Below are 25,748 nucleotides of genomic sequence, written 5' to 3'. Positions count from 1 at the left end.
AGCCATTTGTGATGCACCAGAGCCTGATAACAAGGACAAATTTCGATCATTCTTGGATTGTGTGAATAGTATTCAAAGTCTGTAGAGCAATTTGCTATAAAATGTAGTTCCTTCACGTCATTTTCTAAAAAAGGATGTGAGGTTTGAATGTGATGAACCATCAAGTTGAGGAAATAATCAAGAATTGCATGCCTCGTGCTAGTACTGGTAAGTCACAGAAACCTTCAGCATTACTCTAATATCCATTGACTATCCAAACTGTGCATAGGAGAAACTGGCTCTTGACAGAATAGGATCATTTGAAGATCAGTCTGCTATGAAAAGGTTTGCCATAAGAAGAATAGCCACACTGGGTCAGACCAAAGGTCCATCTAACCCAGTATCCTGTCTTCTGACAGTGGACAATGCTAGGTGCTTCAGAGGGAATGAACAGAACAGATAATCAAATGATCCATCCCGTCACCCATTCCCAGCTTCTGGCAAACAAACTAGGGACAGCATCCCTCCCCATCCTGGCTAATAGCCATTGATGGACCTATTGTCCTCTGAATTTATCTAGTTCTTTTCTGAACCCTGTTATAGTCTTGGCCTTCACAACATCCTCTGGTAAAGAGTTCCACAGGTTGACTGTGCATTGTGTGTAATGACAGATCATTCAAAGTGGCTGAAAGTTACTCACTGGAAAGACAACAAGGAGTCTGGTGGCACCTTAAAGACTAACAGATTTATTTGGGCATAAGCTTTCGTGAGTAAAAACCTCACTTCTTCGGATGCAACGAAGATGGAAAGGTTACCACTGAAATAGTGACTAAGTTCAGGTCATCTCTCTTCACCAGAGAAGGATTTCCCAAGGAATTTGTAACCGAGAATGGAATGCAACTGACCTCTGCTGAAATGCAATACTACCTCAGTAGCAATGGTATCAAGCACAAAACAGTTTCTTTATACCACCTAAGAGCTAATAGTCTAGTCAAGAAAATGAACAGACTAGTGAAAGAAAGTTTGCAACTCACCAGTTTGCAAGCAAGACCATGGAAAGAAACTTTACATGAACACTGTTTATAGGACCACTCCACACTCAATGGTTCAAAGGGTGATACTCCTAAGATGCAAGGTCAATACATGACTTACTACCTGTCAAGGGCTTACATGGTCTCCTTTTTCAACCAAACCTTACAATGAAACTATCTGTGAACATGTTAACAAACAGGTGAAATGGAAAGTACGGAGATCAGAAGAAATTTGAAACATGAGGCTTCACCTTGGAGATTCTGTTCATGTGAAGCTGACAGTCATAAAAGGATGTTTAAGATACTCGTGTCTTTGCAGATAACAGAAATCCATGGACATTCTGCTGTAGTAATAGATGAAAGGAAAAGGAACATTCAAGATTGTCCACAGCTCATGAAGAGAATGAGGACTTCCACCTTGGACCAAAGAACATCGATGACTGATAGAGATAGACAGTCTTTAGCATTTAGGAATTGCTCCAGTGCCTAGTTTTGTTCCTGCCTTTCCAGGCATTAGAAGAGCTGTGAGTCAAAGGAGACTGCCTAAAATATTGGAAGACTTACTGATTCAAGTGATGGTTTAGAGGTGACTAAGTTTTACAATGATGACTAAAAGGGGAAGGGTGTGTTCTATCTAGCTAGGTGCAGACAGCTTCCCCAAGCTTGTTTCTCTAAGTTTGTTTCTAGGTGGTTCCTGTAGCTTTGAGTCCAGGAACTATAATTCCCAGGAGGTAATGTGGGAGAAGGAGGAAAGAGAAGGAAAGGAAAAATGTGAGCTCTGTGAAAGAGCGAGGGGAATATACTTTTCCTTTGCTGTTATCAAGCTTCCAGAATCTTCCTCAATGGATTTCAGATACAAAAGACACCATGCAACCCAAGGGGCCAGAACCAATGAACTGAAGGAGATGGTTTTTCAGCTCTTGACCTTCCTCCTTGGAGCCCACCCTCTCCTTCCCTAGCAAGCTTCTCACCTCCTTAGCCATCCTCACAAGCAGCAGCAGACCTCAAATACCTCTTGGTAAGGAGGTCCCTGGCATCATGAGGCCAGTCTGTCTTCTCACATCTGTGCAGGCAGTTGAAACAAGAGCTGCTCTTGAGCTTAGGGACAGCTGCCCTCGTTTGACTACCTGATGAATCCTGCCCCTCCCTAGGCCTCCCATTCTGAAGGGGTCAAGAATCTCCAACTGGGAAAGCAGGGGAGTTGGAGTTAATCAGGAGCCAATTCATGCCTTCCAGTGGCTCCCTCCTCCCAGCCCAGGGTCAGCGCCAAGGCACTTAACAGTATCTTGAGAGTACCCATTAGAATTCAAGAACTTGCCTACATTTAGGGTTTTAGCCAATGGCATAGCTGCCCCAGTGTAGACGTGCTGCGTTGGTGTAAACCACGACAAGCTACACTGGGTGCAAGCGGCAGTTTACACCAAAGCACTACATCTATACTGGGGCGGCTGCATTGGTGTGGGGAGATCTCTAGTACAGACAAGGCTTTCTAATTCAAATAATTTAACTTACTATTAATATTCCTTCTTTGGTAAGATCATTTACCAAATTACCAGTCCAACATTTAGCCCATTCGATTTTTTTTGGTGCGCACGTAATTAGGATGTGTCTAAATCAAAAAAGACTTAAAGCAACTCTTGTTCTCCCCCGCCCCCCAATCTCTCTCATGTGCTGACCTAGTTAAGCCTACACACAGTCAAGTTTAGCAAAAATATGCCCCAGACATTAATAAATATAGGGCCAAATTCTTCAATGGAATGTATGCACAGGGGCTCCCCCAATTAATTCAATGGGAACCCTGCACATGTATTTGTGACTGGCATTAGGACCCTTAATTAGGATAGAGTTCCTTGACTTTTCAGTACATGTGCACAGATGTGTCACAGCACTAAGACTGATATTTTAACAAGATGCTTTCCGGCTGCTGGGAGAGAGCCTGGTTGCCATCTAGGACGACTGTAGCTGAATGTAGACAAAAATTAAAGTAGGTTTCAGAGTAGCAGTGAGAGTAAAGGATCTTCTTTGAGGATAGGTTGTAGATCTCTGATGATGCACTGGAGAGGTTTTAGTTGGGGGCTGAAGATGACAGCTAGTGGTGTTCTGTTATTTTCTTTGTTGGGCCTGTCTTGTAGGAGGTGACTTCTAGGTACTCGTCTGGCTCTGTCAATCTGTTTATTCACTTCAGCAGGTGGGTATTGTAGTTTTAAGAATGCTTGATAGAGATCTTGTAGGTACCTGTGATAACTGGCTCACTGCAACATAGGATATGGCTAACTGTCTGTCCTGGGGATGAGAGCTGAACAACCTGAGGTTTAAACAGCTTCTACCAAACTAGATCAAAGACTCAGGAGATACCGAAAGGGGGAAATAAGTATTAGTAACACTTATGTTGAGGCTTGGAAAGATTAGATTTTTATTGCTAAATGTTGATCAACATTGATTTTATCTCATGCACAGACGAAAAAATATTTTCGATGATAATCAAAATTTACAGATAGGCAACATAAGAAAAATACAGATTGAGACTGTAATAGAGTTTGATTTAAGGATATTTACTTTGTATATTTTGACATGTGATGTTGACAATTTGTATTTTAAACACTTATAAAGCTTTACCTTTAATCTGAACTACTGTCATTAAATAATTGTCAGACCTCCCACTATTGCCTGATCCCCCATAATTTCCCACAACTGTGAAAATTTAAAATCAATAAAATTAAAAAATGCTTAAAGATAAATATCAATATTATCCATCACAATTATAAAAACTAAGAATCAAGTTCTGCCAAGCCTGCTTAAGTGGGACAGATGGGGATAACGGATACATTACATTTTTAATTACTCATCTAGATAAGATCTGCCTATTTGGTTGCAGCCCTATCCCCATGCCCTACAGATATCATTTGTCTTCGTTAGCAAGCTCTTTAGGGCAAGCACCATGTCTTCATGTGTCTTTGTACAGTTCCAAGCACAACAGGGCTCTGATCCTGACTGGGGCCTCCAGGTACCAATGTAATGTAAACAATGCATCTATCTCATCTTAGTTCTTCCTGTTCACTAAGGCTCTTCTTTCAGATGCTTTTCCTCATTTGGAAGACTCAACTTTTAATTTTGACCACCTTGATAATTTAACAAACTAAAATCCTAACAGTTGAATCTGGAAGAGAAGGCATTTTAAAGGATAAATAGCACTGGCTTAAAATAAACTAACTTGTAGCATCTTCCCCAGGGTACCAAAATGAAAGATTTATGTTCAAGCTTTTGGTTGTAGAGACAGCTCTGCATGTGTTTGCAATGTACTGTACTAATACAAAATAAGTGAGCTTTCATTGTGACATTCTGCCGTAGTTTTCCCTCATTATAAACACTAATAAGTAATAACTGATGACAAAGCATACAGTTATACCATATGAGGTACAAGGTTTAAAAACCAATTATTTTCAGTCACGGGAGAAATGCAAGTATTTCCATATAATCTCACTTCTTGAAGTGTTATTCTCTTTATTAAAATACCTCGGTAGAAAGCTATATTCAGAGCCTTGAGAGGCAAATCTATGTACCACCATCTGTAAGTATCTCTAAGGGTACGTCTATACTTACCCGCTGGTTCGGTGGCAAGCAATCGATGTTCTGGGATCGATTTATCGCGTCTTGTCTAGACGCGATAAATCGATCCCGGAAGTGCTCGCCGTCGATGCCGGTAATCCTGCTCCGCGAGAGGAGTAGGCGGAGTTGACGGGGGCGCCTGCCTGCCGTGTGTGGACCCACGGTAAGTACCTTTAAGTTCGAACTAAGATACTTCGACTTCAGCTACGTTATTCATGTAGCTGAAGTTGCATATCTTAGTTCGAACTGGGGCTTAGTATGGACCAGCCCTAAGACACATCACTGCTATATTCCTAGTACAGATAAAGAGACATTCCAAGTATATCTTCCATGTATTTACCTAGGTTGTTATACTTCACCCGTTATTGTGGGTTATGGGCTCTTAGAGTTTGATCCTGAGGCCATGGAAATCCCCCCAAAAAAAAAATCTTTTAATTTATTTCAGTGGGCGGTGGATCAGGTCCTTATACTTAATATTAAGTTTAGCGAGTAGGAGTTATTTGTTACTGAGTACCAACCATACCTCAGTTCTATACGAACCAACATGAAGGCAGCTCATCCCTTAGTGCTCACTAACATACCTGCTGACCACCCAAGATCAACAGAACTGGAGTTCACTAGTGCACAGTGCCCCAACTGGCCAATCAGTGACAGGAACCTGCTGCTCCATCCACCCCTTCATTTACATTTTGAGAGCCTACCCCCTTAGCCATTTTGATTCATTCAGAGAAATGCAAATCTGACCTGACCCAACAAAATACAAAAACTACTCCACTGCCACAACTTCAAGAACAGAAAACCCCTTGATTTGTCAGGATCAGCTGCATGAAACATGGTGCCCAGAGCTAGGAACTCCAAGTCCCACTACAGACATGACTCATTTTTCACAGGTTAGATGGGGATAAACAAGTGGGGGGGGGCATCTCATACTAAGCAGCTAGGCTGCCTACTGTGGTCTTCATAAAGCAGACAGAGTTCCTGCCCAAAACGCAGCACCTTCCAAGAGTTTTTATTAAATGTATTGAATATTTTCTTTATTGATATTAGTAGTAGAGCCCAGAGGCAGAATTGTACTTACAAACAACTCTGCTTCCCTCACACCATCACCAACACCAGGTCTGGCTCTATACTGGGTCCTAAACCTTCACATACACCCAGCAAGACTTTCCCTGCTAGGACTTCCTACCTGCTGCTGTGAGGTTTCAAACTAAGGAGGAACATTTGGGCAAATATAATTCAACTCTAGACCACAGCAGCATGGATCACCAGAGGACTTACAACTCAACTCCATACTGGTGAGGTATTTGTAAAGTTACTGCTCGTTCTGAAAAACGATGGTGACCTGGAGGTTCATAAACTATCACAGGGACAGTGGGCTAAGGTAAATCCAGCCAGACGGTCACAGTTTCAGGGTCACTGCACCTGTATTCCCCCTCCTTGGGCCAAGCTTATCAGAGGTCACCCATCAGTCTTATAGGGCCCAACTAGGTCAAGACTTTACAACCCTTCTGCAAGGATTAGACCCCATTGGGCAGAAGGTCATGTCCGTTTGCTGGATCAGAAAGAAAGCACTGAGTCCATTTAAATTCAGGCTATTTATGCCAAAAGTCCTTTCCCTTGTCTGTTGGTCTCTGGAGAACGTAGTTTGAACTAGTATATGCGAGCCTTCCCAGGAGGGGGTACCTCTCTGACAGGGGTTACAACCTGACCGATTTGTCTTAAAGACCACTCACTGGTTTTAGTGCCAATGGACGCCAGTTATACTGCACAGGGTTGCAATATTAGTCACATTTCCCCACCTCCACCCTGCCAGAGGTTATATACAATACCAGCGCACCAACGATATTGCACGAAAGTGCTATCTGTCACGTGGACTATTGCTTACTTGCTTTAAAAATCTTCATTTGATCGGCCAAGAGCAATTCTGCTGTCCTTTCTTCTTAGTGGCTAGAGTAGAAAAAGGCTTTATTTCACTGTGAATCACTCCCAACAAAGAAGGGAAAAGTAGATCGGTCAGTTATCTAAACAAAGTTTCCTTGGGGAAAAAAAAAAAAAAAAGTTGCTCCAGGCATTACTGCATGCAGTGATCACTAGTCAAAGCTTAGTGTCATAGCCGCCACTTTTCCTTCAAGACAGAGTAAATAAGCCTTGATATTTAGATTTTTAATTGGAAATTTCATAAAACCAGAACATATGCTAAGTTGCTCCCTGGAGCAATTTTTTTTTTAATTAACTTATAGGCCACACCCTACTCTCAAACCGATTTGAATGAAGAGATTGACACAAACCTTGCTCTAGCACTGAGTATCTGCACTATGATACAGATTACTCAAGGTGACATTAAGGCGATATTAGATATGCAAAACTAAAAAGGCTTCTAAATGAATGCAAGCTTGACGTATTCATTTTCTAAATTTTCCCTACAGCCTTGAAAGTGATACTATTGGGAGCTATGACAGATTCAACAGCATCACTTCAAAGGGTGCGTGGTGAAATAGATCTAAAAGCTCCCAGCAGTCCTAAAAAAACCACAAATTCTATCTGAAGGGGAAAATCTCATGGAGACTACCCCCATGCCACCCTGTTGTTTTATAACAATCACTCTTAATTAACACAGATATGTGCCACGAAATTAGTTCTTCCATCCTCATTTCAGCCTCCCTTCTCCTGACCAATTCTGATACACACCTGGAGAGGTGGGTTGGATAGGATATGCCACTAGAGGCAGATGGGCACATGACTTTTAGAAGGGAATAGGGAGCCTACTATAGCTGAGAGCATAAGAAAATCTTTTCAAACAGATTCAGGCAGAGAAATCTAGCTAGGCTTTTATATACCAGGCCTATTAGTACCGGTATTTATTTCACTCCTCATGTAGAATGGGAAGTGGGGACACTTACCTCAGAGGTACCCAAAGGTGGATTTTAGTTTGATCCCAAGAAGGAATAAAGGAAAGGATTTCTCGAAGCTTGAGAAGATGAGAAAAAGCTGTCAACTCCTCCCCCCCCCCCCAATGCTGCCTTTCAGAATGGCTATCAAGATTCATGACTATAAAGGACAGGGGCAAGAAACACTACTGGGATTTTCACAAGAGGGACGAATTCCTGTGTACATAGCCCTGAGATCCAAGTTGCCTTCCCATTCCTGAAAGGAAGGCCAAACCCTGAACCAATTCCAATGTGGAAGTGCCTAAATCCCTTGGAAGTTTGGCTGGGTTTTGTTGGAACTGATCATCAGAAGTATAAATTAGTCAGCCCCACAAATAAAAAAAAAAAAAGTCAGTGGTATTCCTCTCGCAGCTTCCAGGCACTGCTTTCCATCACTCTTAGTTCTGGCCAGGACTTTAAGATCTTATGTGACAACTAAGTAGCACAGGATGTGTTTTGTCAGATGGTTGGAGAGCTAGAGAGACCCACAGGATCTGTCTGGGTCCAGCAGCCTCAGTAAGTGCCATCTTTTCTCCACTAAGACTAAACAAGCCACATGTGATCTTTGAGCCTGCTGGCCTGACAGACGTGTGTGTGTATGTATTCATATACATATACACATTTAACAAATCACTCAATTGCTCTGCATCTATCAAATACTGATTTTCTGCCTGATGTTTTTCCTGCCTGGAAACCTTTCTAAACATTTACAGCCACATTAAATATTACCAGAGTAATCAAACATTAATACATCAATGGATTTTTACCTAGAGCAGTTGCAGTGGGCTTGTAATGGGGAATTTGATGAAAGCTCTGTGGCACACGTGCACTCAAAAGTAGGCATAAAAGGAAATTAACACACACATAGCATAGCTTATACCAGTTTATAAGTTACTCCTGGGGGAATTCTGCGCCACTATGTGTGCACAGAATTCATGTCCCCTGCAGATTTCTTTGCTTACCCGCAGAAAGATGACTTTGACAGGGAAGCAAAGGAAAGCTGCAAGAGCAGTCACGCACCACTCCCTAGCAGCGCAGGTACATCGTTTCAGGCACCTGAACAGCTGGCAGAGAGGTAGAGCACCGCGGGGCTGGGGACACCCCAGCCAGCTGCTCCTGCCCTGAGCCAGGATCAGCTGCTAGTCCCAGCTGGGCTGGAGGCAGGAGAGGATGGGACTTCCTCTTCCCTGCAAACCTCCCCCTGCTGCAGAAAGCTCAGCATCCTCCCCTGCTTCCTGACCCCATCACTCCTCAGCTGTGGGGGGGAATGGGTCATTGTATCCTTCCAACTCCCACGCAGCCAGACCTCCCATACCCAGACATCCCTGCCAAGCCTCACCCCATATACCCAGAAGCCCCTAGCACTCCGAACCCCACCCCACTGAACCTCAACCCCTGAATCTGAAGCCTCCTGCACCCAGACCCCCTGCCTCTGTACCCCCACCCCTGCACCCCAGACCACCCCTACTGAGCACCCTGCATTCAAACCCCGACCCTGACAAGTCCCACCCCTTGCACCACCCTGAGCTGCCCATCCAGACACCCATGCCACTGGCCCCCAACTAGCTGCACCCAGACCCCCACCAAGCCCCACTTCCCCAGCACCCAATCTCCCCCACTGAGCCCCAGCCACATCACCTGGAAACCCCTGCAGAGTTCCACTGCTCCTGCACCTGGAACCCCCCCTCCAACAAGACTCTGTACCTCCAGATCCCCCCCACCTAGACCCCCCGCACTGAGCTGCCTGCACCCAGATTGTCCCACACAGAACCCTCTCTCCCCACACCGAACCCCTCTACACTTGGATCCTGCCTGGTTGAGTCTGCCTGTCCCACACCTGGTGCGCCTGGCACAGAGGGGCAGGGCCCAGGGTGTTTCTGGGGCAGGCCCGGGCCTTGTGCTGTGTCAGAGTCAGGTACAGCCTCACCGCTGAGTCCATGTCCCAGGGATGGGGGTGCTGCAGGATGATCTCCCACCTTCACACAGCCAGTGGCCTGTACCCCCCCACTGCCATGCTGGAACCTCTGCATTTATTCAATGACAAATAAAACTTGCAGGGATTTTAAAATAGTGTGCGCAGAATTTTTAATTTTTTGGTGCAGAATTCCCTCGGGAGTAATAAATGATGAGGCTCAAAGCAGAATCATATACCATACAGGAAGCTTATATATCCTCCGACTGATTGCTATTATTATATTAAGTGGATAAGCTAGTTACCAAAGAAGAGGTTGTGAAACTTTAGTGACATTAAACCTGGTACATGTGCCATATGCTCTGCTAGACTACCTCTGGCTGTGATCTCAGAGTTCAGTAATTTAGGAGAATTGGGCCAGGTCAGGATTTAGATGGCAGGCTAACAATAAGATACAACAGGAAGTGAGGCCAGCAATTTAATAGGTAGCACTCTTCCTTCTGAGTCTGCATGTAACTCAATCCCCCCCTCCATGTGGGTAATGTGCTGCTGTTTTTCAGAGACAAAACCAGTTGCAGTCATTTGTCATTAGAGATTTTTCCCTCCTTAAGAGCAGCAAGTGTTCTAGACAAACTCGGATTATGGGTAAATACAGTCTGACAACCTGAATTCCCCCATTTGAAATATAGGATGGGAAGTAAAAAATGCTAAACTCTGGTCTGGAGAAAAGGCTGCCATTTTCCACCCTGGAGATGGCTGCATTTTACTAGGTAAAGAACTTCTTCACATGCTACCTGCCTACAGCATATGAAGTGCTTTCAAGCTTGCAAGAGGTACTATAGAAATCAATAAAATAATAATGTACCTTCAACTCACAGGGTTAGTAACATTTCTAGATGGTAAAGAGGTTGGATTTCCAAACACGTTGCCTGTGCAAGTCATTTACATTCGAGCAGAGCACAGAGCAAATAGATCGATAAAAATGCAATGAGGCAAACAGAGAAATGTCATCACGTCAAAAAAGGCAGACCAGAGACCACGTGCATCTGACAGCAGCAGAAATGGACACATTCATATTTGTTTTCTGTAAATGCTACATTGCAGTGTTTCACTTTAACATAAATGCAAACGATTCCTCATAATGCTTAACAGTAGAGGTAAGGAAACGTGATCTCATGGTCAAGGCCCAGGACAGTCTGAAGACTTGGGTTCTTCTATTTCTGGCCCTGCCATGTAATTCTTGTGTGACCTTGGACAGGGTCATCCTCACTGTCTATTTTCCCATGTATAAAACGGGAATAGTGACAGGAGTGTTGAAAATCTAAATCAGGGGTCCCCAACGCGGTGCCCGCGGGCACCATGGCGTCCACCGGGGCGTCTAAGTGAGCCCACGTACTGGCCAGCGGACAAGCATCCGCCGAAATGCCGCCGAGAAGTATCGGCGTCGCCGCTGAAATGCCGCCAATTCGGCACGCTTGTCCACCGCCACAGCCCTCCGTGGCTCGTCGTCTGGCACCTGCCAGACGAAAAAAGTTGGGGACCACTGGTCTAAATGAACATTTGTAGAATGCATTGAGAGCCTCAGATGGAAGGTGCCAGAGAGGCACAAAGCATTAATAGTTACAAGAATTTACTGTTGGATAGAGATTTTTCTGAAATAGCATATCCCTTTTTCTCCTACTGATAGGAGAGGAATGTTATGTGTTGTGCCCTCATAAGAAAGAGGAGGGCAGCCTGAGGGCACTGCACAGTTATAAACGCAGCAGGTTAGCCACCCTTACACCAATCAGTTCAAACTCAACTGTACACAATAACCATTAACTGGGGGGGGGGGGGGAGAAAGAGAGAAGACAGACAGCTACCTTTCCCTCTACGGCGCATTCCTATCCAGATATCATTTTGCTGTCTTTTCACTTAACCCCCATGTCCTCAATAAGTTCTCTCTCTCTACTGTCAAATGTATTTGGAAACCTGCAATGATGAGTTAATGATTCAGAAGTCAAGAAATAGCTCTGCTCTGTACCAGAAATATAACCACCAATCAGTGTTCAATTCAAGAACAAAATTTTCTGGATCACACTATCTGTAAAATACAATAAGCAAAGGCTTCTCATTCTGACAGTCTATTTCAGGCTTCATTTGCCACAAGTTTTATGAGATGTTAACCAACAGTCAAAATTGCACATTTCTCATTTTAAAAGAAGTAGTTTTTTTTATTATTATTAAATGCGCCACTGGCTTACTATACCTTATATTTCATGAGCCTACATTCCTTGCTTGCTTCTATTGATTTTTTAAAGCTAAATATTAACAAAATTTCCATATAGAGTGTATAGACAGGTTTCAGAGTGGCAGCCGTGTTAGTCTGTATCAGCAAAAACAACGAGGAGGTCTTGTGGCACCTTAGATACTAACAAATTTATTTGGGCATAAGCTGTCGTGGGCTAAAACGCACTTCATCAGATGCATAGTGTATAGACAGGAGATCCAGTCCCCTGTTGTGTGGCTGAGAGTTTATTGTGTAAAGCAGGAGGAATTTAGGTCCTTAAGGAACCAGAACACCTGCTGGGATGGAAGCCTGCCTGCTCAGGATAACACCCTCTTGAGTAAGGGAGGCTCTTTGGGAGGGCTAGGAAGAGGCTTGAATCTAGGAGAACAAGGGCCACCAGGTTAGATATCCGTGGAGGGGAGGGAGGGGGGGAAGCTTACTATCCACTAGGCCAGCTAGCAGCTGCTATCCAAGAGTAGAGTCCCCAACTGTGCTACATCAATAGAAGAATACAAGAGCATATAGCATTGCATACACAGAATACATTCATCATTTGCAACATAGGCTAGGTCTACACTACCGCCTGAATCGGCGGGTAGAAATCGACCTCTCGGGGATCGATTTATCGCGTCCCGTCGGGACGCGACAATCGATCCCCGAATCGACGCTCTTACTCCACCAGCGGAGGTGGGAGTAAGCGCCGTCGACAGAAAGCCGCAGAAGTCGATTTTGCCGCCGTCCTCACAGCGGGGTAAGTCAGCTGCGATACGTCGAATTCAGCTACACTATTCACGTAGCTGAATTTGCGTATCTTAAATCGACTCCCCCCTGTAGTGTAGATGTACCCATAGCGAAGTTAGAAAAGCGAGTCAGATTTAGTTGGCTGAATCTAGCGTCTGCAAAGGCGTTACAAGCCCACAGGGATAGGTGGCCTTGGAGTTAGCCATCAAGGGAAAGGGTCTGGCCTGAGACTCAGGCCATGTTTACACCGCACACTTTACAGCGGCACAGCTGTACGGTACGCAGTGTAGCCGCTCTGGGTCTGCAGCAAAGGGCTCTCCTGCCGACAAAATAAAACCAATCCCAATGAGGGGTGGTTGCGCTGTCCACACCGGCGCTTTTCATCAGTAAGACTTGTCTGTCAGGGGTGTGGTTTTTTCCCACACCCCAACCGACAAAAGTTTTACTGATGTAAGTGCAGTGTAGACATAACCTAACTTTTTGGAAAATCCACACCCAGCCAGGAAAAGCTGATAACTCAAAGCAGGGATGGCAAGGCAAAAGCATTCTCTGAAGGGGAATCCAAGGTGCCAGCAAGGGGGAAGTGCTAACAGACATAGCAGTTACTAACTCCATGAGAGACACATGGTAGCAGCAACACAGTGCTACAGTTTTTTCCATTGCTAGACTGAAGCAGACAGGGGGGAGAAGGTAGAACTCTGAGAAAGCAAGTGTTAGAAGTTGTACAAGTGCACTCAAAAAGGAACAACTAATTTAAAGGGCAGGGTGTATATGCTGCCTGGAAAATACTCAAGTGGTTCCACTTAGCACCTAGAGTAGATTTATCCCAGTTGCCAAGAAAGCAAGTAGGGGATTAAAAATAGCCATCCTGGATTAGCAGCAAAATGGAAAGAGAATTACAGCAGAAATCTTTTGAGAAGTGATGGAAGAGGAAAAGGAGAAGTCAAAGTTCAATGAGTTATCTAGAGCATGTAAGGTAATAATCACTGAAGCAAAAAATACAAGAGGGAGAGCATGGTTGCTGAAGAGAGGAACAACAAATTATTTTGTAAACATACTAAAGGGAAGAGGTTACTGTAGGATCATTACAGAATTTAAGCAGAGAAAAACCTCATCAAGGGACATGGATCAGGGGTAAGAATGAAGTTTTCTATAATATTTACCTTTGGGGGCCATGAACATTGCCAAATAATATGTTATAAGAATGCATGGGATGAATGATAACCACTATCATTGTACAGTGATTGTAAAGCATAAAATCTTACACCCCAATTAATCATCATGCCCCAATGATTCATAACCAGTGCCCAGAATATCAGTAGAGCTGCATGTGAACTGGCAACCCCACTAACATTTGTTTTACACCTCGGATCAGCCCGGACACTTGAAATGTTTATGTTCTATTAGTTCTGTTGTTTTTAAAATACACACATCACCATGTTATGAAATCACCTTAGAATTTGAGGGGTACCCTCCATTTCAGAAAGGAGTGGGCGCAACCCAACAAGTCTGAAGTCTTACTGTTGGTAAAATCACGGAGACTATCATAAATAGATTGAGAGAATGGGTTATCCAAACCTGCATGATCTTACATAAATCATCCCAAACCAAGCTACTTGCTGATGAAGACATCACATGTATTCCACCTACACTATCATTTAAACATGCAACAAAATCCCAACAGAGGCCAAACTTCTGAACAAGGATGCTGAAAAGTACAACACTTAATCAGGACTGAAGTATCCCTCCTTAGGCATGCTAGTATGGAAATTCCTGGCATGGATTTTTAGGTTGGCCTGCCTGAACATAGATATACGACCTGGACAGATGATCATAAACACAGATCATTGTAAATATTAACAGCTCTGAATGGAGAAAATTCACCAGTGTCTGGAGTTGCGAATGCTGCTCTTCATTTGGTCAACTGTCTAAAGCAGGAACGCGCCTGTGGAAAGGGTATGCTAATCCTTGCACTATTCTAGCACCAAGAATTTCGAAGAGTCAAATTTACACTTAATTCTCCGCATCCCGGTAAGGTGGGCAGGGCTCATACCCATTTTACAGCAAGAACTTGGTATCACAGAGAGTTTAAATGATTTGTCCAAAGTCAGAGTAAGTCAGTGACAAAAGGACAGAACCTAGGAATCCCAATCCCAGTCCTCTGATTGAACTGCTCCCAAATTTGTTGATAGACAACAAATTGGAAACAACACCGATACCTTCAAAAAGATTTAAACACATGAGAATCATACAAGTTAGAGATGGAAGAGAAGAGCAGTAATAGGCCATGGTATCCCATCTCTCCAAGGAAGAGCAGGATTGTTCCATATTGCACATTTTCTAGTCTAAACGTGAATGTTCCAGTAGGTGGGGCTTCCACCACTTCTCTAGAGGGACAATTTCACAGCCAAATAGTTCTAATTGTCAGGATATTCCTTCCTGACAGGTAGCCTAGATTTCCCTTTTCTTATTACGGGTCCCAAAAGCATCAGGGGAACATGTGTTACAACCTATGAAATGGCTGATTGATTCTAGCAGGAGCAAATATACATGGATATATTGTGGAACTAAGAGTCAGAAGGCAAACCCCGCAACAGAAAGGCTCTATAAAAAGGGGTAGCCGTGTTAGTCTTGCATCTGATGAAGTGGGCATTCACCCACAAAAGCTTATGCTCCAATACTTCTGTTAGTTTTAAAGGTGCCACAGGACCCTCTGTTGCTTTCTATAAAAAGGGAAGTTGCACACCACCCCTGGGGGCCAATCTAAAGTTCTCATCCTGGTTTGGTCATCTTACCTTGCCATGGAGAGGGCACAGGGAAGAGCTTTTAAACAAGCTAGGAAAGATCCTTGGCTTTAATGATACAAAGAACATCTTAGGTTTGTAGGATTGGGAGAAGGATCCCATAATTAAGATCTGTCAGTCTCTCTCTGACCCAACCCTGTACAGATCACTCAAATTCATTGTCCCAATAGTAAGGTTGCTAGTAGCCAGAAGCAGGATGTTCTCAATAAAGCACTTGCACCCAATAGAAATACATTTAGCCATATCCTGCTGCATCTCTTTACCCAAATTTTCTCTGTTTACGAGCTATGAAATCCTGGGCTCTTAGCCAACTGGCCTCATCTCCTTCAAAGCTGCAAGTCACACAAGACTGGCATTTTTGCTTCTTTTATTTAGAATTGTTTATTACCATATTTAAGCCACAGAGTACACCCAGAGACCACAGACACCCTATAAATACAGGTAACTAACGTGAACACTGCTGAAAGCATACCTCATGCACCTCTACATAAGCAACATCAGTTCTATCAGAAGAACCACAACTCTGCTCCCCTCCCTCTTTAATCCCAAACCGGATCAATCTCACTAGTGGCCTTCTGCTCTTAGGGCTGCTCTCTTCACACAGGTCTTCCACTAATGAGAAGAAATAAGGCTGGCAGGGAGGCTAGATCTAGGCCCATCTTATCTCCAGTGGCAGCAAATTCCATAGGCAAGAGCTTTCAATAGGAAATGCTGCCCACAGCATTGGGTACAGAAACAAAGTTGGAAATCAGAGGGCCTTCCTCTGCCAGCTTCCCTCTCCCAAATGATACATATTTAGGATTTTCTGCCCCAGGAGGTGCTGGCAGAATCTACTTCACTGGGTTCTAAGAAAAAAAAAAAATCAAACAGTTCCATCCCAGTTTGTAAATGGCGTTAGGTGCACTAGCCGCAGTGACAGGTTCACTAGCACTGGGTTTAAACTAAGCCAAGGAATTTCCCCCCCAGCATGTATTGGCTGAGACCTGCAGGGAGGAGTCCGCTCTCCTCCAAGGCACAGTCCGAGTGAGAATCTATTAGGTTCACAGGGCCATATCTCATACAATTACTTCACCGTGATTGAAGGAGGGTAATCAACACTGGGGACCTTGATCCCTATCTTCTGCATCCATTCTTTACGGTTCACTCTTAGAGCATAGTTAATAGTGCAGAAGAAATAAGCCATTTCATCAATTAAAATCAATGATGTAACAAAGCCCTAACATCCCAACAACAGTACTACAAAAAGGCATTCAACGTAAGAACAGATCTAATTTAGCCTGCCAGCACAGTCCAGCCACAGCCTGAAGCTTACAGATAGCAGGTCACACCCATGAATGCTACACTGCAAGAAACTGTTTGTCTCTCTCCATATAAAAAAAACACAGCTGGACATTTCTAAAATTAAGCCAAATTATTCAAGTGCAAGGGTGTTGATTCCCCCTCACGTCAAAGAAATTAGCACTCCTAGCAACAGTGCAAATGAAGGCAGCAGATTTTCAGTGAAGTGTAATCACACTGTTTTTAATGAATGTGCAGCTATATTAGCGTTCAGGGCAACTACTATCTGGGCACATGCTACCATGGCACAGTCAATGGTGCACAAAAAACTGCAGAGACAGCACCACACCTGGTGGGCTGATGGCACTGAATCACAGTACCACACCTTGTTTACTACTGGGCCAGATGTAAACACCGTGACAGGCATAGCCTCATTCAAGCCACCTGCTGCTTTCATGCACCTAGGACCTCATATAATGAATTCCCTTTAATGGCTTTTCTAAAAGCCACCCAAGCGCTGTTTGCCAGGTGAGGTGTAGGAGCATGGCAGCTGTGGGTTTTTCTGCAGAGGTCACCTGAGGGTTGATTAAACTGGTATCACACAGGGAAAAAAAAATCCTGCAGTTTTTGCAGCTCAAGAATGCAGGGCTCAGAAAGCAGTAGGAGAAGTAGCAGTAGCAACACAGCCGCTGAGCAGCATACAGTACAGAGAAAGACCGAGGATTGCAAGTGCTGCACATGTAAAATAAATAAAAGCCATTCCAGCACAAACAACTCATCCCCCTTAGGCACACGCCCTACCCCATACCAATATACACCCCCAGCACATCCCACTGCAGCCCTGTAATCCACACACCCTTTATCACAATACCATTGAACAGACCCTACCATGTGAAGAGTTTGAACCATACACTCCCCTTTTCCCTATATCCACACACCCCCCCATCTCACCACCCCATAATAATCAGCACCACACGGACATCCCTACCCCCCCCCCCACACACACACAAGCCTATACTCACTATACCCTGCACACACCCATATGCACCCCTACCCTATATCAGTGTGCAGCCTGCCAACACCCACTGCCTACCCCTTCTCACTTGTCACATATACATACCCCAAACCCACCCTCTTTTGCACTTGCCCCTTCACCCCAGTCCCCATATCCCATACTACCCTACATCCACATAAGCCCCTGTTCAGATACCCCCAGCAACCCTTCCCCACAGCATGTCAGACACCCACACACCACAGCAGGGGAGGGAGGCATTAAAAGCCAACACCACTAGCACAGACCCCCCCACAAGGAACCCCAACCCAGCAGGGGGGAGGGGGATGTGGTGGAGCTGTGAGGGAGGGTTTCAGGAAGGAGGGGGGCACAGTGGGGGTAAGGCTATGAGGTTGGTTTCGGGAGGAGGGGGACACAGTAGGGGTGGGGCTGTAAGGGGAGAAGACACAGACCCCAGCTCAGCAGCAGGGTGGGGGACACGGTAGGGGTGGGGCTGTGAGGGGGTGTGTGAGAAGAAGGGGATGCTGGGGGGGGCTGTAAGGGGGCACATGGACCCCACCCCAGCAGGGGGAGGACATGCTGGGGTTGGGAGCGGGGGTCTCAGAGAAGGGGATGCTGGGGGTGGGGTTGTGAGGGGGCACATGGACCCCAGCCCAGTGGGTGGGGGTCTGAAAGAAGAAAAGGATGCTGGGGGTGGGGCTCTGAGGGGGCACACAGACCCCATCCCAGCAGGAGAGGACGCGGTGGGGCTGTGAGGGGGGGGTCTGAGAGAAGAAGGGGATGCTGGGGGGGGGGGTGAGGCTGTGAGGGGGCACACGGACCCCAGCCCAACAGGGGGAGGATGCAGTGGTGGTGGGGCTGCAAGGGGGCACACAGACCCCAGCCCAGCAAGGGGGGGGGACGTGGTGGGGCTATGAGAGGGGGGTCAGAGAAGAAAAGGATGCTGGGGGTGGGGCTGTGAAGAGGCACACAGACCCCAGCCCAGCAGGGGGGGACGCGGTGGGGCTATGCGGGGGGGTCAGAGAAGAAGGGGATGCTGGGGGTGGGGCTGCGAGGGGGCACACGGACCCCAGCCCAGCGGGGGAGGACGCAGTGCGGGTGGGGCTGCGAGGGGGCACACGGACCCCAGCCCAGTGGGGGGAGGACACGGTGGGGCTGTGAGGGGGGGGTCTGAGAGAAGAGGGGATGATGGGGGTGGGGCTCCGAGGGGGCACAGGGACCCCAGCCCAGCGGGGGGGGGGGACGTGGTGGGGCTATGATGGGGGGGGTCAGAGAAGAGGGGATGCTGGGGGTGGGGCTGCGAGGGGGGCACACGGACCCCAGCCCAGCGGGGGGGGGACATGGTGGGGCTATGGGGGGGGGGTGTCTGAGAGAAGAAGGGGATGCTGGGGGTGGGGCTGCGAGAGGGCACACGGACCCCAGCCCAGCGGGGGGAGGACGCAGTGGGGGTGGGGCTGCGAGGGGGCACACGGACCCCAGCCCAGCGGGGGGGGGACATGGTGGGGCTATGGGGGGGGGGGTGTCTGAGAGAAGAAGGGGATGCTGAGGGGTGGGGCTGTGAGGAGGCACACGGACCCCAGCCCAGCGGGGGGGGGGGGGTCAGAGAAGAAGGGGATGCTGGGGGTGGGGCTGCGAGAGGGCACACGGACCCCAGCCCAGCGGGGGGAGGACGCAGTGGGGGTGGGGCTGCGAGGGGGCACACGGACCCCAGCCCAGCGGGGGGGGGGGGGTCAGAGAAGAAGGGGATGCTGGGGGTGGGGCTGCGAGGGGGCACACGGACCCCAGCCCAGCGGGGGGAGCGGCAGGCGCTGGCGGAGGGGAGAGGAGAGGTGTGTGTGTGGGGGGGGGGGAACAGGTGCCGTGGGGAGGGGGGGTCCCCGCACCTACCTCTCCGCCATCTTCCCCGGCGGCTCGCTAGCGCGCGGCAGGCTGGGTGCGCAGAGCGGCGGCCCCCGCCCGCCAGCCCATGGCCCCGGCGGCTCCGGCTCCCGACACCGACTGAGGCTCCGGCTCCGGCTGCAGCCCCGCCGCGTCCCCCCGTCACCATCGACAACCTGACCTCACCCGGCCCCAGCCAACCAGGCGCCGCTAGGGGCGGAGCCTTCGGTCCAAGCCCCGCCCCCTCCCATGGTCTCATGGGAGCTGTAGTTCCTGCCAGGGGCGCCAGGGGCTGCAGCAGCTACAGCCCACCTGGGGGCAACAATTGGGCCCAGTCCAGAGCCCTCACCTGTAATCACCCACTGCTCCCCTAACTCTGCCTATTCCCATCTATTTCTGACCTAGAATTCCCTAGAATCTGCCCATTTCTGCCAGCCCCCCTACAGTGCTGGAGCAATGTGTACAGTGGGGGGGCTGAGAGCCATTGAACCAAACTGTAAACCCCGGATACGATGGAAACCACTTCAAGCCAAGGGGTGCGGCTGCACCCCCAGCACCCCTAGCTACAGTACCTAGGCCCCCTACTCACATTCCATCCCACGAAAGCTTATGCTCAAATAAATTTGTTAGTCTCTAAGGTGCCACAAGTACTCCTATTCCATCCCCTGTATTTTAATCACCTGGGAGACCCACATTCAGGAAGTGGGGCCTATTGTGCTAGGTGCTGTACAACCAAAATGTACAGCATTTTGAAGGGCTGTGATATGCAGGCTGTCAGACCAAATGATCTCTTGGTTCTTTCTGTCTTAAACTCTCTGAATCTATAAACAAAAAGACAATCCCAGCATTGGAACGTTTACAGTTCGAATAACTCTGGCATATAATCACCCCCATTTAATGTTACCTTACGCAATCTAGTTGTTTATAATCTACCTATTTTTAGCAACATTTTGCATATTTCATACTTAGTGGTGGTGGATTATTTTTAATTGTGCTGCTGCACTTGTGATGTATTTTTAAATTATGTTAAGGGTACATGGTGCATATAGAATAGGGGGTTTAGGATTTCTGTAATGCAATCCGTTATTCTTATTTTAATTATACAGTAGGATTTAGAAGCTTCACTTGAGATCAGGACCCCGTTGTGCCAGGCACTGTATACAAAACTTTGCATCGGTCTTCATGGCTGAGGATGTGAAGGAGATTCCCAAATCTCAGCCGTTCTTTTTAGGTGGCAAATCTGAGGAACGGTCCCAGATTGAGGTGTCATTAGAAGAGGTTTTGGAAATATTGATAAACTAAACAGTAATAAGTCACCAGGACCAGATGGTATCACCCAAGAGTTCTGAAGGAACTCAAATGTGAAATTGCTGAACTACTAACTGTGGTATATAACCTATCATTTAACCATCTTATGTATCAGATAACAGGAGGATAGCTAATGTGAGGTCAATCTTTACAAAAGTTTCCAGAGGAGATCCTGGCAATTACTGGCTGGTAAGCCTAACTACAGTACCAGCCATGAAACAATAATAAAGAACAGAACTGTCGGACACATAGATGAACATGATTTGTTGAGGAAGAGTAAACATGGTTTTTGTAAAGGGAAATCATATCTCACCAATCTACTAGAATTCTTTGAGGGGGTCAGCAACAGGTGGACAAGGGTGATCCAGTGGATATAGTGTACTTAGATTTTCAGAAAGCTTTTGACAAAGTCCCTCACCAAAGGCTATTAAGCAAAGGAAGCTGTCACGGGATAAGAGGGAAGGTCCCCCTCATGGATCAGTAGCTGGTTAAAAGATAGGAAACAAAGGGTAAGAATAAATGATCAGTTTTCAGAATGGAAAGAAGTAAATAGTGGTGTCCCCCAGGGATCTTTACTGGGACCAGTACTATTCAACATATTCATAAATGACCTGGGAAAAGGGCTAAACAGTGAAGTGGTAAAATTTGTAGATGATAAAAAATTACTCAAGATAGTTAAGTCCAAAGTAGACTGCAAAGAGTTACAAAGGAATCTCACAAACTAGGTGACCACTGGGCAACAAAATGGCAGATGAAATTCAATGTTGATAAATGCAAAGTAATGCACATTGGAAAGCATAATCCCAACTATACATATAAAATAATGAGGTCTAAATTAGCTGTTACCACTCAAGATAGAGATCCATTGTGGAGCCATTGTGGATAGTTCTCTGAAAACATCCACTAAATATGCAGCGGCAGTCAGAAAAGTTAACAGAATGTTGGGGAATCATTAGGAACGGGATAGATAATAAGACAGAAAATATCATGTTCCCTTTACATAAATCCATGCTACATTCACATCTTGAATACTGTGCGCAGATGTGGTTGCCCCAACTCAAAAAAGATATTGGAATTGGAAAAGGTACAGAAAAGGGCATCAAAAATTACTAGAGGATGGAATAGCTTCTATCTGAGTAGACTAATAAAACTGGACTTTTCAGCTTGGAAAAGAGACAACTAAGGGGGGATAGGATAGAGGTCTATAAAATCATGACTAGTTTTGAAAAAGTAAATAAGGAAATGTTATTTACTCCTTCTCATAACAGAAGAAATAGAAGTCACTAAATGAAATTAATAGGCAGCAGGTAACAACCAAAAGGAAGTATTTCTTCACACAACGTACAGTGAACCTGTGGAACTCTTTGCCAGAGGATGTTGTGAAGGCCAAGACTATAACAGGGTTCAAAACAGAACTCCAAATTCATGGAGGAAAGATCATCAATGGCTATTAGCCAGAATGTGCAGAGATGGTGTCTCTAGACTCTGTTTTCCAAAAGCTCGTATGGTTGCCAGCCCTCCAGCATTGTCCTGGAGTCTCCAGGAATTAAAGATTAATATTCCATTAAATATTATGTCATGTGATGAAACCTCCAGGAATACGTCCAACCAGAATTGGCAACCCTAGAAACTGGAATGGTCGACCGGGGATGGATCACTTGATGAATACCTGTTCTGTTCATTCCGCCTGAAGCACCTGGCATTGGCCACTGTCTGAAGACAGGATACTGGGCTAAATGGACTTTTGGTCAGACCCAGTATGGCCATTCTTATGTTCTTATGTAAAGCAGTCTCTGATCTGACGGTTCTACAGTCTACACAAGACAGATAACAGATGGTATAAAGACACAAAGTTACTTGCACAAAATCACAGTAGCAGAGCCATGAACAGAACCTATGTCTCCTGACACCCAGTCCAACATGCTAGCTGCTAGATCACCCTATAATCTGTTAAATTTCTTATCTAATGAGTTCTAGATATTATCTACAACAGTGTTTCCCAAACTTGGGACGCCGCTTGTGTAGGGAAAGCCCCTGGCGGGCCGGGCCGGTTTGTTTACCTGCCGCGTCCGCAGGTCGGCTGATCGCGGCTCCCACTGGCTGCGGTTCGCTGCTCCAGGCCAATGGGAGCTGTGGGAAGTGGCGGCCATTACGTCCCTCAGCCTGTGCTGCTTCCCACAGCTCCCATTGGCCTGGAGCGGCGAACCGCAGCCAGTGAGAGCCGCAATCGGCCGGACCTGCGGAAGCAGCAGGTAAACAAACCGGCCCGGCCCGCCAGGGGCTTTCCCTACACAAGCGGCGTCCCAAGTTTGGGAAACACTGATCTATAACATAGCTAATCAATTTCACCTATTATCTTTAATCAATCTAGTTTTGTCTAATCCAGTATACTTTTTATCTACTATTTCCAGTCTATTTTATCTAGTGTATTTCTCATTTATTGTTTTTATTAGTGAGAATGACAGTCTGTATTATTAATATTGATCATGAATATTTTATGTTTCAAGTGCATTCATCCCAAAAGCTCCAAAAATACATCACAAATTACACATATGCAGAACCACTGAAACACAGCCATCTCTGGGCATAGGGCTTCAGCCAACTGACACAGCACATACCACACATTGAGTGCCAAATTAGTACATTTACTATTAATATTAAATTGCAATCTCCTTGGGGCAGAAACCAATCTTCTATGGCCCTTCTGCAGATACATATACCCCTGACTAGATTCATGCGATTAGTCCCACTGAATACACTGGAAATATTTGTCTGATTGGATTTCAGTGGTAGCCGTGTTAGTCTGTATCAGCAAAAGCAACGAGGAACCCTTGTGGCACCTTAGAGACTAACACATTTATTTGGGCATAAGCTTTCATGGGCTAGAACCCACTTCGTCAGATGTATGAAGTAAAAGATACAGGAGCAGGTATAAATACATGAAAGGATGGGGGTGCTTTACCAAGTGTTAGGTCAGTCTAATGAGATAAATCAATTAACAGCAGGATACCAAGGGAGGAAAAATAACTTTTGAAGCGGTAAGAGAGTGGCCCATTGCAGACAGTTAAGAAGAAGGCGTGAGTAACAGTAGGGAGAAATTAGTATTGGGGAAATTAAGTTTAGGTTTTGTAATGACCCAACCACTCCCAGTCTTTATTCAGGCCTAATCTGATGGTATCTAGTTTGCAAATTAAAATTAATTCCAGTTCTGCAGCTTCACATTGGAGTCTGTTTTTGAATTTTTGTTGTTGAAGAATTGCCACTTTGAGGTCTGTTATTGAGTCACCAGAGAGACTGAAGTGTTCTCCCACTGGTTTTTGAATTTTATGATTCCTGATGTCAGATTTGTGTCCATTTATTCTTTTGCATAGAGCCTGTCCGGTTTGGCCAATGTACATGGCAGAGGGGCATTGCTGGCACATGATGGCATATATCACGTTGGTAGATGTGCAGGTGAACGAGCCCCGGATGGTGTGGCTGATGGGCTTAGGGCCTATGATGGTGTCACTTGAATAGATATGTGGACAGAGTTGGCACCAGGGTTTGGTTCCTGGGTTGGTGTTTTTGTTGTGTGGTGTGTAGTTGCTGGTGAGTATTTGCTTCAGGTTGGGGGGCTGTCTGTAAGCAAGGACTGGCCTGTCTCCCAAGATCTGTGAGAGTGAGGGATCGTCCTTCAGGATAGGTTGTAGAATCTTTGATGATGCGCTGGAGAGGTTTTAGTTGGGGGCTGTCGGTTGGGGGCTAGTGGCGTTCTGTTACTTTCTTTGTTGGGCCTGTCTTGTAATAAGTGACTTCTCGGTACCCTTCTGGCTCTGTCAATCTGTTTCTTCACTTCACCAGGTGGATATTGCAGTTTTAAGAACTCTTGATAGAGATTCTGTAGGTGTTTGTCTCTGTCTGAGTGATCGGAGCAAATGCAATTGTATCTTAGAGCTTGGCTGTAGACAATGGATCGTGTGATGTGGTCTGGATGGAAGCTGGAGGCATGTAGGTAAGTATAGCGGTCAGTAGGTTCCCTGTATAGGGTGGTTTTTATGTGATCATTGCTTATTAGCACTGTAGTGTCTAGGAAGTGGACCTCTTGTGTGGACTGGTCCAGGCTGAGGTTGATGGTGGGATGGAAATTGTTGAAATCTTGGTGGAATTCCTCAAAGACTTCCTTCCCATGGATCCAGATCATGAAGATGTCATCAATGTAGTGCAAGTAGAGTAGGGGTTTAATGGGATGAGAACTGAGGAAGCGTGAGTGTAACTATTTGCAGAATTGGAGTCCCTTCCCCCTATCCTACAAACACTTAAGAATATGGCAAAGATTACTTATGAGAGTAGCCCCAGTTAAGTCAATGAGGTTACTCATATGAGTAAAGTTACGCACATGCTTAAATGTTCGCAGGATCAGTGACTATGTTTGTAAACCACATAATACAACTGTGTTCCCGCTTCATTCAGGGTCTTTGGGTACAAGCACAACATAACATGCCACAGCATCAGGAAAAGAGAAATTTTGGCCAAAGAACCGAAACAAACACTCTGCTTTTACATAAAATGCTATGGGCTCTTTGATGGTCACCCCGGTGACACCTTGTATTTGTTTCAGGTCTATGCAAAGATGTACCCACGAGCAGAGAGAGGTGGCCTGATGGAGACAGGAGAGGTCAAGCTTTGTATACTCACGAGACAAGGGTCACTTTGGGCTGCGTGTTTCCTCTGTAGGCTACTCCCAGGCCAAACTCTTCTTTACCCCATGGCCTGTTTGGACTCAGCTTTAGCTCCATCCTATAAACACATTTTATTTGGGGTTCACTTTGCCTTTGGAGAAACTGCCACCACCTCTAACTGGACTCAGGAGCAGATCAAGCAGTTTCCCAGGGCTTTTAAACCCCATTGGTTCTTTGGCAATAACAAGAGGCCTTTAGCTATTAAGCTGGGAATGGCAGGATTTCCACACATACTCACAGTCAGGGCCAGCTCTAACTTTTTTGCCACCCCAAGCAGCAAAAAAA

The 25,748-nt window shown here is 45.9% G+C and overlaps 1 protein-coding gene across 7 annotated transcripts in view; it reads right to left on the bottom strand.

Annotated features, from left to right (window-relative positions):
* ARHGAP39 (Rho GTPase activating protein 39) overlaps positions 1-19,621 on the bottom strand; it is a 395,325-nt gene extending 375,704 nt beyond the window's left edge. For 3 of the 7 annotated variants that reach the window (XM_065586365.1, XM_065586367.1, XM_065586366.1), the window contains exon 1: positions 19,443-19,621. In XM_065586365.1, coding sequence (XP_065442437.1) covers positions 19,443-19,606 — 164 coding nt within the window. In that variant the 5' untranslated portion in view covers positions 19,607-19,621. The remainder of the gene's footprint in view (positions 1-19,442) is intronic. The other 4 variants (XM_065586369.1, XM_065586370.1, XM_005291111.5 and 1 more) reach the window with 3 other exon arrangements.
* Between the last annotated feature and the right edge of the window lie 6,127 nt (positions 19,622-25,748).

The sequence above is a fragment of the Chrysemys picta genome, chromosome 2 (assembly GCF_011386835.1).
Source record: "Chrysemys picta bellii isolate R12L10 chromosome 2, ASM1138683v2, whole genome shotgun sequence".
In the NCBI taxonomy this organism is placed as follows: Eukaryota; Metazoa; Chordata; order Testudines; family Emydidae; genus Chrysemys; species Chrysemys picta.
This window is presented reverse-complemented; position numbering and strand designations above follow the sequence as displayed.